General features: G+C 38.4%; 2 protein-coding genes across 5 annotated transcripts; one reads left to right on the top strand and one right to left on the bottom strand.

The window, feature by feature from the left end:
• Positions 1 to 1,157: 1,157 nt before the first annotated feature.
• Positions 1,158 to 9,478, bottom strand: tfap2a (transcription factor AP-2 alpha). Of its 4 annotated transcripts, none has more exons than XM_058060237.1 (8): positions 9,461 to 9,478; positions 7,361 to 7,387; positions 6,653 to 7,072; positions 6,131 to 6,182; positions 5,054 to 5,279; positions 4,606 to 4,724; positions 3,653 to 3,794; positions 1,158 to 2,730 (listed from the first exon to the last, which is right to left on the bottom strand). In XM_058060237.1, exons 1-8 carry the CDS (start codon positions 9,473 to 9,475, stop codon positions 2,445 to 2,447), a joined length of 1,287 nt encoding a protein of 428 aa, XP_057916220.1. In that variant the 5' UTR covers positions 9,476 to 9,478; the 3' UTR covers positions 1,158 to 2,444. The 4 variants fall into 4 exon arrangements, with proteins under 4 accessions (XP_057916220.1, XP_057916219.1, XP_057916221.1 ...); XM_058060236.1 differs by lacking the exon at positions 9,461 to 9,478 and adding an exon at positions 8,636 to 8,805; XM_058060238.1 differs by lacking the exons at positions 7,361 to 7,387; positions 9,461 to 9,478 and adding an exon at positions 8,636 to 8,806.
• A 1,389-nt stretch (positions 9,479 to 10,867) lies between these two features.
• tmem14ca (transmembrane protein 14Ca) lies at positions 10,868 to 11,936 on the top strand. The gene is made up of 5 exons (XM_058060244.1): positions 10,868 to 10,948; positions 11,287 to 11,371; positions 11,448 to 11,549; positions 11,618 to 11,705; positions 11,791 to 11,936. The coding sequence occupies exons 2-5, from the start codon at positions 11,296 to 11,298 to the stop codon at positions 11,849 to 11,851; spliced, it is 327 nt and encodes a 108-aa protein (XP_057916227.1). The 5' UTR covers positions 10,868 to 10,948; positions 11,287 to 11,295; the 3' UTR covers positions 11,852 to 11,936.
• The last annotated feature ends 2 nt before the right edge of the window (positions 11,937 to 11,938 follow it).

Genomic DNA, 11,938 nt, shown 5'->3' with positions numbered 1-11,938 from the left:
TTTAGTAACTAAATTATTATTTTTTGTATTTAAAAAAAATCATTGTGTTTATTCGTTTTATTTCTCTGTTATTTATGAATGTTAAATAATTAGCCGTTGTTATTTTAGTTCAGAGAGTTCAGTGAGATGAGGAGATCGTGAATTGAATTACCTCTCATGATTTTTTATGACTTAATTTTTTATATAATTAATATATATCTAATACATTATATTTTATAATATTTGTATGATTGTAGGTGGGGATAAGCGGATTAGAATTTAATTACCTAAAAAGAAAATATATTATTTTTAATTGTCGTATAGGAAATATAATTTTGTTTATTTTTGAGAGCACTAATTAATTGAATTAACTGATATTTTTGTTATTATTACATATTTATTTGCATTTCTGGAGTGAATAATAATGCATATAATAATGTTGTTGTGTATTTTAGCGATTAATAAATAACTACACAGTATTTTTTTTCAGCCAATCAATTATGGGTTGACTTAAAAGAAATATTAGTATTAAAATAAACATATATAGTTGCACCTTATTGTCACAGATAGCATTATTTCTAATGCGTTCGTACTCCAGCTCTGATAAATGAATGAAACAACCTTAATGACGAACGCATCAGCTTTTAATACCCTTTTTTTTAGCTCTTGTTGTTGTTTAAAGAGACTACATAAAGCAAAGAGCAGCCGGCTAGTCTCTCTCTCCTTTTTCTTTATGAGTGAGCGAGCTATTGTATTGCCTGAGGACAGGATCCCACACGCACACACACACACACACAACACACACACACACAACAATGTGAGGCAGCCAACAAAAACACAAACCCTGACTGACAACAATGCCTCGATGCTTCACCTGCTCCGATGCAGCATGCATGCACACTTTTCATTCACACCCTCGTGCAAAAATCACGCAAAAAGTATATCACAGAAACCCGTGGAAGATCCAGCATGCATCACTGCAGGCCCAATCAACTCTTAAAGCAAAAAAAAAAAAAAGATGACACTGATTACACTAAGGGGCAACATAACAAATATTTCATGCATGTCTTCTGGATACACCCAAAAGGGAGGGGTTGCACACTTCAAATGCTTATTCTTTGTCGTTAATAATCAGGGGTGAAATAAAAAAATATTTTTAAACCCCAAAAAAAAGCAAATGAAGCGTATCAAATATTTATTTTTTTCTGGGCAACAAAGGAATATAATACATTGACAGGCATGGGAACTATTGCCAGCACGTGTCTATACAATACAGCTAAAATCGCCTCCAATTTTTTGGACATTATCGGACAGAACAAGATATTCATGATTAAGGTGGTCCCCAAAAATGTTCAAATGGGGGGTAAAAAAAAAAAAAAAGACCATAATCCATTTATTGCTTCCATGGCGCTTGAAGGAAAGAAGAGGTGATTTTTGATTGGCACAACACGAAGAAAGCTTGTATAAAAAAATAGTAACACCAAAAAAAAAAAAAACAGTTGTCCTCAGGGTGAAATGAAAAATAAACGGAGTAAGGATGATTTATATCGAGAAAGAGAGAGAGAGAGAGAATGGAAGTTTATTTCTATTCGATTTGTTCACTTGCTTCAACGTCGCCTCGACATGCTACAAGAGGGCTCCATTGAAATATCCCAGAGAAAGAAAATCCAAAATACCCCAAACTTCTGTTTTTTTTTTTCCTAAGAACCATAAAATCACATGAACTAACCGAATATTTAAACCCACTAAAACAGGAGGCACCAGATAAATAAAAAAAAAGGTTTCAACAGACGCACCATATTTACAATTCCCATTAAATTACACATAAATAAATATATACATACATGAACACTGATTCCCTTATATAACCGCGAATCGTGTTGAAATTCAAACAAAACCAAAAACAAAAAGTTCAAGTTGGTGGCTTGGAGAAAGAGAGAATTGATGACATTGTGGAATTTCAAGTTTATTATTCACAATACTGATAGAAGAATTCATCCTCCTTTTTTTGTCACAAAATTGAGATGATGGGGTCCAAAAACAAAAAACAAAAAAAAATGGGAGCGTTAAAAGTCTTCTTTGTGAGAGCTTCCACATCCTGGAGATGTTTTTGTGTGTTTTTTTTTTGTTTGTTTTCAGGATAATAATAATAATAATAATAATAGTCATCATCATCATTGTCAGAGGGGGCTGGAAGGTTCTTTGTGTGGTTTTCACCCCCCCAGTGTATCCAGAAAATGTAGAAAAAACAAAAATAACATGGCGCAAGATCAGGAAGTGGCACAACTTTATCAATAGTATTTATATATTTATATTGGATGAGCCCTGCGGGAGGCAGGAAAAAAGGGGGTGGGTGGGTGCAGGGTGCTGCAGAAAGGGCCCCCAGGGTTTGGCCCCCTTAATGCTGTGGAGGTTGGGTTTTTTTTTATGTGGAAATGAAGGAGCGGTGGTTGATGGGGAGGGTATCACTTTCTGTGCTTCTCGTCTTTGTCGCCTTTAGTGCCGTTATCTGAGTGACTGTTGGGGTTGTTGTTGAGGTACATTTTGTCCATGGCTTTGATGGCCTCCGTCAGATAGTTCTGCAGGGCCGTGACGGCCGCGCACAGGGCCGGGGTCCCGAAGCCGTGCGAGATGAGACTGAAGTGGGTCAAACAGCTCTGGATTCCCGGTTCGAGGATGGGCTGCGGTCGAGAGTTCCCCAACGGTGAACGGTCCTGGGACAGCAGGTCCGTGAACTCTTTGCACACTTGCCTTGGGGGAGGGACAAAAATAAAGCGCACACGTTGGCGTGCTGATATGCGAAAATATACATCGTATTGGAGCATATTTTGTATTTTTACACTTCATAAAACACATTTTTTTATAATTTCACATTAACCACGTGGACTTGCATATTATTTAAAATTAATTTATGGTACATTTTCTTTGAATTTTTGTCTTTTAAAAAAATATGTATTAATGCAGTGAACAGAAAACACCTTCTACATTTTTGCTTGACTTTTTATACATTTTTTTAAATATGATTTTATAATTTTCCATGCATTTGCACAATAAGAACACATTTTTAAAGATGTCACCTTACGGAAATACACCTGTTCAGTTTTTAATCAATTTATTTTTAATATTATTATTTTTTTTGCACAGTGGGGGCAATGTCACCTTACAATAAATACACCTGCTGCACTTTTGAACATAAATCATTTATTTGTGCGTGTTTATTTCTATGAATGTGAATGCATTTGCACATTAGTTATATTATTTTATTGTATTTTTGTCATTTAGTGGTTTAATGCGTGCACTTTTTTTTAGCAGTTGCCACACTTTGAAACAGATAAACAAAACATTACCAAATGATCTTGCTTCATATGCACCTGCTCCACTTGTGCGTGTATTTCATTTTAAATGTCTTTTTAGTGCTTGTATTTTTTAAATGCACATTGAAATTATTTTTTATTAAAATTGTATGCATTTCTAAACAAGTTGTGCCTTTTTTGTATGCAGTTTATATGCACCCCAAGGGTTTTTGCACCCTCGTTATTTTTTTTTCCGTTTACAATCATTCAGCTGCACCTGCTCCGTTTTTGTATTAATGTTGATTTTATGTTTATACACGTTTGGAAAGCATGCACTGCAAAAAAATAACATATCTAATAGCATATGTAGCAGCACTTACTTGGTTGCCAATAGCATGTTTTTTCTTTGGACTTGTTCGTTTGGGTCGGAGTGCTGGCGGTTGACATATTCAGCTACTGCCTTGGCGGGAAACTCGGTCTCACACACGTAACCAAAATCCCTGGCAAGATGCACTGCTTCGCCTGAGAGGAGGGAGAGAATTTTTTTAATGACGTTCGATCTGTTTGTTTGTTGAAAATAACCCGCCAGTATCGTTTTTGATCAAAACACAATCAAAGCCGAATAAAAGCACCGTGAGAACGTCTCAACATGGAGGCGAAACCTTGAAAACCTTCAAATATGGACGGAGTGTCATGCTTAGCACCGTGTCATCGATTTAAAATGAAAAATCCACAGCACATTATCATAAAGGAGTAGAAAATATTTAAACATATTTAAACACTTTGAGTGTCTTCCGTGTTATAATTTCTAACAGCACTTCCTGTTTTTATGATCTTCCAGGGCGCATGCGCCAATTAGATCCCGCTCAAAACAAGTGCTAAAAAATGCCTTACATTAGCTTAACAGGATAGTATCACAACAAAAATGCGTTTATTTCAACACAAAAAAGTCTCAGAGGCGGCAGGGGTGGTAATAATCAAAAACAAATCTGGAGCATCGATCGATTTTTCACCCAATAATTAACACAACACCCCTCCGCGCATGAAAGTAGGCCATGGACCTGAGTGGGTCTGGCCACAAAAAAGCCACTAGAATTACCAGCACCGTTCACTCGATGTGTGTCTTCCTACACACACACACACACACACACACACACACACACACACACACACACACCCTTCATGCTTTATTACTTGCGAGGCAAAGTCGCTCCGCATTACACGCCTGAGTGCATATGCTGATTTCCAACACACAGAGAACAGCAATGGCGGGGGGTGGTTGGGGTGGTGGAGGTACTTAATATCGCGTTACAAAACGTGATTTCCTGCTTACCTTCTACTAGTGACGTCAGCAAGGTGACGTTAGCTGCCTTGCGTCTGCCTGCAGGTAGATTCAAGCCGATTTTATCCAGTTTCTCCCTCAAGGATCTCCCACCGTTCTTCGACTTGGCCCTATGTGGGACAAACAGAGGAATATAATGGTGGAATGTTATCAAATATATAAAAAATATGCCCAATAAGTCAGTTTCAAAGCGCACGTGACGACTTTGGAAGCCATTTTCCCCTGCACGTGAGGGCAAACGCACCATGTCATTTTAACATTTTAAAATTAGACTTATTTATTATGTTTTTTGGTCAAAAATAACTATAAAAATGAATAAATAAAGGCAGCTGTATTACTGAGTTAATACGGAATTGAACACACAGGTGTCATGCATGGTTGATTTTAATTATTCTGCTTTTTAATGTGTATGTGTGTGTGTGTGGATTGCCTCTCTCACCTCCTGAGCACGCCGCCCAACAGTGAGGCGTTCAGGCACTCCGGCGGGGAGAGACGTCTCTGCACCTCCGCCACCGTCACCTTGTACTTGGATGTGGAGCTGAGCAAGGACAGGCGACCCGGAACCGAACAGAACACCTCGTTGGGGTTGACCACCCCTCCGAAAAGACCGTCTTTATTAATAGGGATGCCGGAAACGCTGTTGTTCTTGGATAAAGACACTGGACCTTTGTAGGAAGGGAGAAAAAAAGCGCAAAATGAGACATGACTTAGAATGACGCACGGGTTTTTCGTCCATATTTGTAATAAAAGTGCGGGTTTCCGTTGCCTTGCATGGAGGCGTGCATGCAACCGGAGACAAAAGAGGGGCCTGTGCGCCTTTGGATGGATGAGTTGTGACATTAATGGCTCAGGGGAGCCTAATAGAGACAATGGCAGTCAAACCAACTTGAGATTACGCCTTTAAAGAGGCCAATTATCATGTTAGGGATAAAGAGAGTGGAATAATAATATTAAAACACATAATGCGTGAATACAATAATTTAAAAAAAACACCTTTTCTGTATTGTATTTACAGATATTCAAACATCCCTGAGGTCCATTTGTGTATTATTGTGATTATTATGAGCATTATTAGCTATATTGGCTCCCACCAGTGGCCATTACAAAGCCCACCAGCCCCACTCATCCCTGCATGATGTGAAACGCTGACAGTAAATTCCATCAGCGAGGAAGACACGGTTAGAAGGAAGGGGGGTATATATATATATATATATATATATATATATATATATATATATATATATATATATATATATATATATATATATATATATATATATATATATATATATATATATATATATATATATATATATATATATATATATATAAAGAGGTGCAGCCCAGTTTGATGCACTTGGAAAGCATGTAATGAAAAATAGGCTATAACGCGTATTAGGATCAGTCAGGCATTGAGTTCTCTGGAGCAGAATGGTGTGTGTGTGTGTGTGTGTGTGTGTGTGTGTGTGCAAACTTGCAGAAACATGCATGATATACCTCAGAGGAAATTGCTTACCTTTTTTAATTACAGTCTGGTCGGGAATGTGAATTCCTTGATCCTCAACAGGCTGTGACAGAAATGCAAAAAAAAAAAATCAATATATTACACAACCATGATCCTTCTATGGAATATGTATTCTTATTACAATCATCATTGTTATTATTAATAGTATTATTTCCACTTATGCAGTCAATATATTATTTTTAATGTGCAAAACAATGTCAGACTTAAATAAGGAAGGTAATGTCGCCCCATAATCCTGACCCAATTTCACCCTCCATTCTTATAACTTCATGTCTAGATTGGATAGTAATTACGGTAGCAGCCTATTAAAGGCCGATATGAACTAATTAGTAGATTATTGGGTTGTTTGTTGCTGATTAAAGACAATGTCCTTTTTATTATTATTGATATAAGTCATTTCAATGCAAAAAATATATATAATTGGAAATTGTCTGTAATGGGGTTTAATTTAAAAAATGACAATATATATGGATTTGCGCAAAATTTTGACGCAAAAAAAGAGGGCAGCTTTACCTGGACATCTTCTAAAGAGTGAGGTATTCCATGGATTGGGATAGAGTCCGACAGTCCCGTTTCAATGCCGTGGCCGGACGGTAGGAGCACCTCCCTGCGGTAGTCCCGACACAGCTGGTGGGGAAGGCTGCGGTGCTGGTGCAGCAGGCCGCTCTCCTGGCCCTGCCTCTGGCCAGGCCAGCCCGGGTGCTGCGGCTGCGGTTGGGCGTGCAGGGAGTTGAGGGAGTACGGGTCGTTGACGTGCGAGTAAGGGTCCTGAGACTGCGGGTAGATGGGCTGGTAGGGCGGGGGGAAGTACGGGGGCTGGAAGTCTGAGTTGGGCGTGTGGGAGAGCGGAGGGGCGCTCGTGTAGGGACTCTGGCCCACGCCGCCCAGCTGAGGTAGCCTGGCTGTCCCGTTGCTGGTGCCGTCGTGGCGGTCCTGGAAGAGGCAAGATGGGGGGCATTAAAAATGTTAAAAATGCATTTTACAAAGAAAACTCTTTTGGAAGGTGACGTAGGGGGGTACTTTTTCACCAAAAAAGCAACATTTTTCAAATTAAATATCCACCTCCTATTAAATACACTATATATAATTTTTTTGTTGTTTTGCTTTTTTGGTCCAAAAAATGCCATTTAATAATAAAATCAAATTATGACACATTTTGCATGCAAAAAAATTAAAATAAAAACACGCACAAAAAAACAATTATTCCTCCAGGGGACTTACCATAGCGGAAAAACTGTGCACTAACATCTGAAAGAATTAAAAGATGCAATTCAAGAGAAGAATTTTTCAAAATCTTTCGGATTTTTGTGATTTAAAAAAAAAACAAAAAAACAAAGACTCCTGCAAAAAAAATAAAAAATCAGATATGTGCCACAGCAAGAGAGCGATAATCCATTAGAAATAAACAGGTTAGATCCCCATGCTATAGCCACAATAAAAAAAAGTATTCGGGTGCTTTTTAAAAAAAAATAAAAAATAAAAAAAACTTGTCTTTTCTTCACAGTGCTGCAGTCCCTTCTTCGCTTGAGCTCATATCTTCTCCTCCTTCTCTTGGACTCCTCTAACACAGCGCGGACATGGCGCGCCAACAGTGGAGGAACACTTCAATAGAACTAATTATAATAATAATAATAATAACAATAATAATAAAATACAGGGTGGGAAAAAGCCAGAAAGAATGGAAGTGGTGCGTTCAGCGGAGGACGCAAGTCAGGGCCACAAAGTCTGCGCTTAAATGACGTCCATTGAAAGGAGGAATGGGAATATCTCATCAGAGATGGGAGAGAGAGAGTGGAGGGAGTGGAGACAGAAAGAGAGAGAGACAAAAAGGGGGACATTCAGTCTCCTCTGACGAATCAGAGCAGAGGAAGGGAGGGGAGTTTTTTTTTAAAAGGGTCCCATGGTTAAAGCGCATTAAAAAAAAAAGAAAAAAAAAAGACAGAAAGTGTGTGTGCACCTCTGAGGACGACGCTCGGACCAGATCATTTCTACCTCCTTTGTTTGACACCTCATCCCGATCGTCCTCCATGGGAGCTCGGATTTAATCCACAAGGTACTTCCACCACCCCCCTCTTCCTTTTTAAAAAATGTCAAAAACACCGGGTGCAACTTTGACGCACCGTTCCTGCGTAATTACGCATTTTAACAGCAAGAAAGTCGGGGAAAAAAAGCATGTACATACATGGACACGCACACGCACACTCAACGTGGAAGTCAAGGTGTGCTGTCAGAAACACGTCCAACTGGCTTCTCCACTCCCACACAAGTCCCTGATATCACTGCTTAACTTTGTGTATACCCATAATAATTACACATATATATAATATATCATTCACATTAAAAATCAGTAAAAAAAAAATCAGTATAAAAATAAAAATAATATTGATTTACACATGTAATATTTCCATAAAAATACAACAAAAAATATTTAAAAACTTGAAAATAATAATAATAATAATAATAGCAAAAATGAATAAAAAAAGAGGAGCCCCTTACCTCACAGTCTTCATATTTAATATTATCAGTTAGTTTCCACAGCATTTTCATGAGACGTTCAGGTGCCTTATTGGTGTAAAGGTATCGTCCCTTCAGTTTTCACTATATGTATGCTCCCCGCTCAGCTCCAAAACTACTTTTTATTGAAGCTTGCTGCCTTTTGCTATTGCGCTCTGAGGTCTCCCTCTAATGGTGAAAGTGGAGCTGCTGTGTATAATAACGACTGGCACAGGGCCTCATTAGCATATCAACACACACACACACACACACAGTGGTGTGTTCACGCAACATATTAATACAAGTTTAAAAAAAAACGTTATGTTAAAGCAGCACGTCTATGCAAAATGTTATTTTAATCCCATTGAGAGTGTGGACTTTGTTATGTTAAAAAGGTGAGGCGGTTCTACAGGTCCATTGAGTACCTGTAAGGTTTTGTTTTTTTTTTTGCATTTTTGAGAGGGGGAGGGGGGTGTCAATAATTAACACAACAACATGGCCTTGTTTCATGTGAATGGGGAGCTAAAGGGAGCCTGGCTCGGCCCTGTCGCCGTAGCCCCCTTCACCTCAGACAGGTACTCCCTACAAGGCGTTGGCCCCTCTCGTTTTTTTTGTGAAGCCCCCCCACACTTTTTGTTTTACTTGTTAGCAATGAAACTGTTTGACAATGACAGCATGAGAAAGGAACTCGTTTGTCCACCCCCCCAAAAAAACAACAACAAAGAAACACGACGTTAATATAAAGTATTACGCGCATCTCCACTGTTTCCTATAACAGCTTTGACGCATTTTGGATTCTCTTGTGCGTAAAGCAGCTGCAGCACATACCTGCCATTCCCCCATCTTGCCCATAATTGACATTCTTCTCCTTCTTCGTCGTCTTTTTCTTCTTCTTTCTTCTGTTTTTCACCTGCTTTCCTTGCGCCCGAGTGTGATCGTGTTATCTCATGGAGCCTCAGGTCCCGAAGTACTTTTTTTTGTACCGGGACTAGATCGTCTCACCTGGCCTAGGAGGGGGAGAGAGGGGGAAAAAAAACGAACGGGTATACCTGGCGACGCATGCGTACTAGGGGCGGGTGTGGACGAGGAGTTTAAAAGTGACTTTTGCATTGTATTACTTGCTATAATATTCTCTTGTATTTAATATATATTCATATTAATACCAATTCCAGAACAAAACTGCGTTGCATCACATATAAATATTATTTGTGCTCCAAAAAGTAATTTTTTTAGTCTTTTAATTTGAATATCCAGCCTGTTTGTCTGCTGCAGCTTGTTATTCAGCAGGCCTGAGGCATCTTATGTCTTTCTAAACCTGCAAGCTGTCTTTAATAAGTGACAAAAAGCGGACCTCCAGCGCTCTGTGCACGCTGACATTCATATTCAAATGATTATTAATAGAACTGTTTTAATTCGTGTGTTTTTTTGCTGTGTATTTACTCAAGTGTGTTATTGTTTTTGTTTTTCTGCTATTGCTATGAAATTATAAACAAGCTTCTTTATTTGTCAAAATCGTTGCAAAAATGTAAATAATTCATTAACGGGGGTGTTATAGTCATACAGTACTATCTTTACACCCACTTGTAGTACCTACAATGTATTTTTTCCGAGTATGTGATATTGAGCGTAGGCATTATTAGGCTTGATAAAATATAGTATTCGGGCGCCCTCTTTCGGCAGAAAAGTGTAATGATACACAGGCGGGAAAAGGAAGACCGGAAAAGCGGCTTAATTTGATCCTTTACCGCCATCTTGTGGTTAAATTGAAAATATTTCTAACTAACTGTGTGTGTTTTAATGTTGTTTACAACCATAAAATGCATATAACATAAGGCTTAATGTTTAAAGGCTTGAAAACGATACAAAATTAAGTTTTTACATTTTGGAACGATGTAAAATGGATAAGAATTACTTTTATTTAAGAAACTGAGATATTTTTGCCTTTTATAACTAATAAAACATATTAATTTGTATATATTTTGGCATATTTTAGGCTACTTGTATATGTATTCTTATTATAATCACAGAAGAGTTAATACTATTTAAAGAGAGACTTTTATCATAGTTACGTTTTTATAACGTGTATTTAAAGTCATTTACAGTGAAATCCATTCCTACTTTAAAAAATAACATTTTTAAGTTTACGTTTTTTTAAATTTGACAGTTAATTCACAACGTTAGCGTCGTTAAAGACAAAACGGGGAAAAAAACTCAATTTCCCGTCATGCACTTCGCCGTAGGCTCTGCTCTGTAACAGTTTTTAGCATCCGGCGGGGAACACTGCACTAGCGACAGAGGACAAACCAGACGAGCAAGGTTGTGTTGATATTTGTTTTACGATTTTTCATTATTTCGTAAATGTTTTTCGGAGTGAAAGACGAGTAATTTTAATGTTAAAACGCGCGTAGGTGTGAATTTATATCATGTTCGTGTCATACGTTGTTGTTGTTGTTTTTCACATGCTAAAAGCAGATGGGCTTATCTGTCTAGCTACGCAAGTCTCACAATTAAACTAGCATTTTGGTTCCTTCTGTTTTTGAATTCTTTGTGAGGCAATTGTATATCAAAAATAATATTATAATATTGTTATTAGCTAAACTAGTCGGGAATGTTTTGTATTTTGTAATTGAATGAATGCCGTTTTGCTGTGACAGCTGTGAAACATGTCTGTGGACTGGGTGGGATACGGATATGCAGCCCTGGTGGCGTCAGGGGGAGTCATCGGCTATGTGAAAGCAGGTAACTGTGACAACATACTCTACTTGACCCATGTTTGATGTCCAAGAAACTGGTTGTGATGTGTTGTTTCTTCCAGGCAGTGTTCCCTCTCTTGCTGCTGGACTTCTTTTTGGTGGTCTTGCAGGTGTTGGCGCCTATCAGATCTCCAATGACCCCAGTAATGTTTGGCTGTCTCTTGGTAAGGGATTTGTTTTTCAACATGTATTATTGTATAGCTAATCAGTCCTGTTACATGGGGTCATTCAGGTACTGCAGGTGCGCTGACAGGCGTCATGGGAAAAAGGTTCTATGGATCCAGGAAGTTCATGCCAGCTGGCCTCTTGGCGGGTGCAAGGTAGTTTTTGTTTTTGGATGACTTTGACAAGTTTCTGAAGCATTCCTGTCGAAAACTGTACGTTTCTTCTTCTTCTTCTTCCAAGTCTTCTGATGGTGGGGAAGCTAAGCATGGCGCTGCTAAACAAACCTCAGCAGTCCGGATGATGATAATGGTGATCCATGCCAGATTTCTGTTGTATGTGAAGCTAATTTTGTATGAAGAATGTGAAATAAAGCACCAAAGTTTATAAA

The sequence above is a fragment of the Doryrhamphus excisus genome, chromosome 21 (genome assembly GCF_030265055.1).
Source record: "Doryrhamphus excisus isolate RoL2022-K1 chromosome 21, RoL_Dexc_1.0, whole genome shotgun sequence".
NCBI lineage: Eukaryota > Metazoa > Chordata > Actinopteri > Syngnathiformes > Syngnathidae > Doryrhamphus > Doryrhamphus excisus.
The sequence above is the reverse complement of the archived record's forward strand: the minus strand, read 5'-3'. Positions and strand labels throughout refer to the sequence as shown.

What these genes read in the sequence shown, in the direction of transcription:
- tfap2a (XM_058060236.1), bottom strand. Translation starts at nt 8,686, where the DNA reads ATGAAAATGCTGTGGAAACTAACTGATAATATTAAATATGAAGACTGT. An exon ending in ACTCTTTAGAAGATGTCCAG is followed by an intron (nt 6,183 to 6,652) that starts GTAAAGCTGCCC and finishes TTTCTGTCACAG; the next exon opens with CCTGTTGAGGATCAAGGAAT. An exon ending in CCAGACTGTAATTAAAAAAG is followed by an intron (nt 5,280 to 6,130) that starts GTAAGCAATTTC and finishes CTTCCTACAAAG; the next exon opens with GTCCAGTGTCTTTATCCAAG.
- tmem14ca (XM_058060244.1), top strand. Translation starts at nt 11,296, where the DNA reads ATGTCTGTGGACTGGGTGGGATACGGATATGCAGCCCTGGTGGCGTCA. An exon ending in TAATGTTTGGCTGTCTCTTG is followed by an intron (nt 11,550 to 11,617) that starts GTAAGGGATTTG and finishes GGGGTCATTCAG; the next exon opens with GTACTGCAGGTGCGCTGACA. An exon ending in GGCCTCTTGGCGGGTGCAAG is followed by an intron (nt 11,706 to 11,790) that starts GTAGTTTTTGTT and finishes TCTTCTTCCAAG; the next exon opens with TCTTCTGATGGTGGGGAAGC.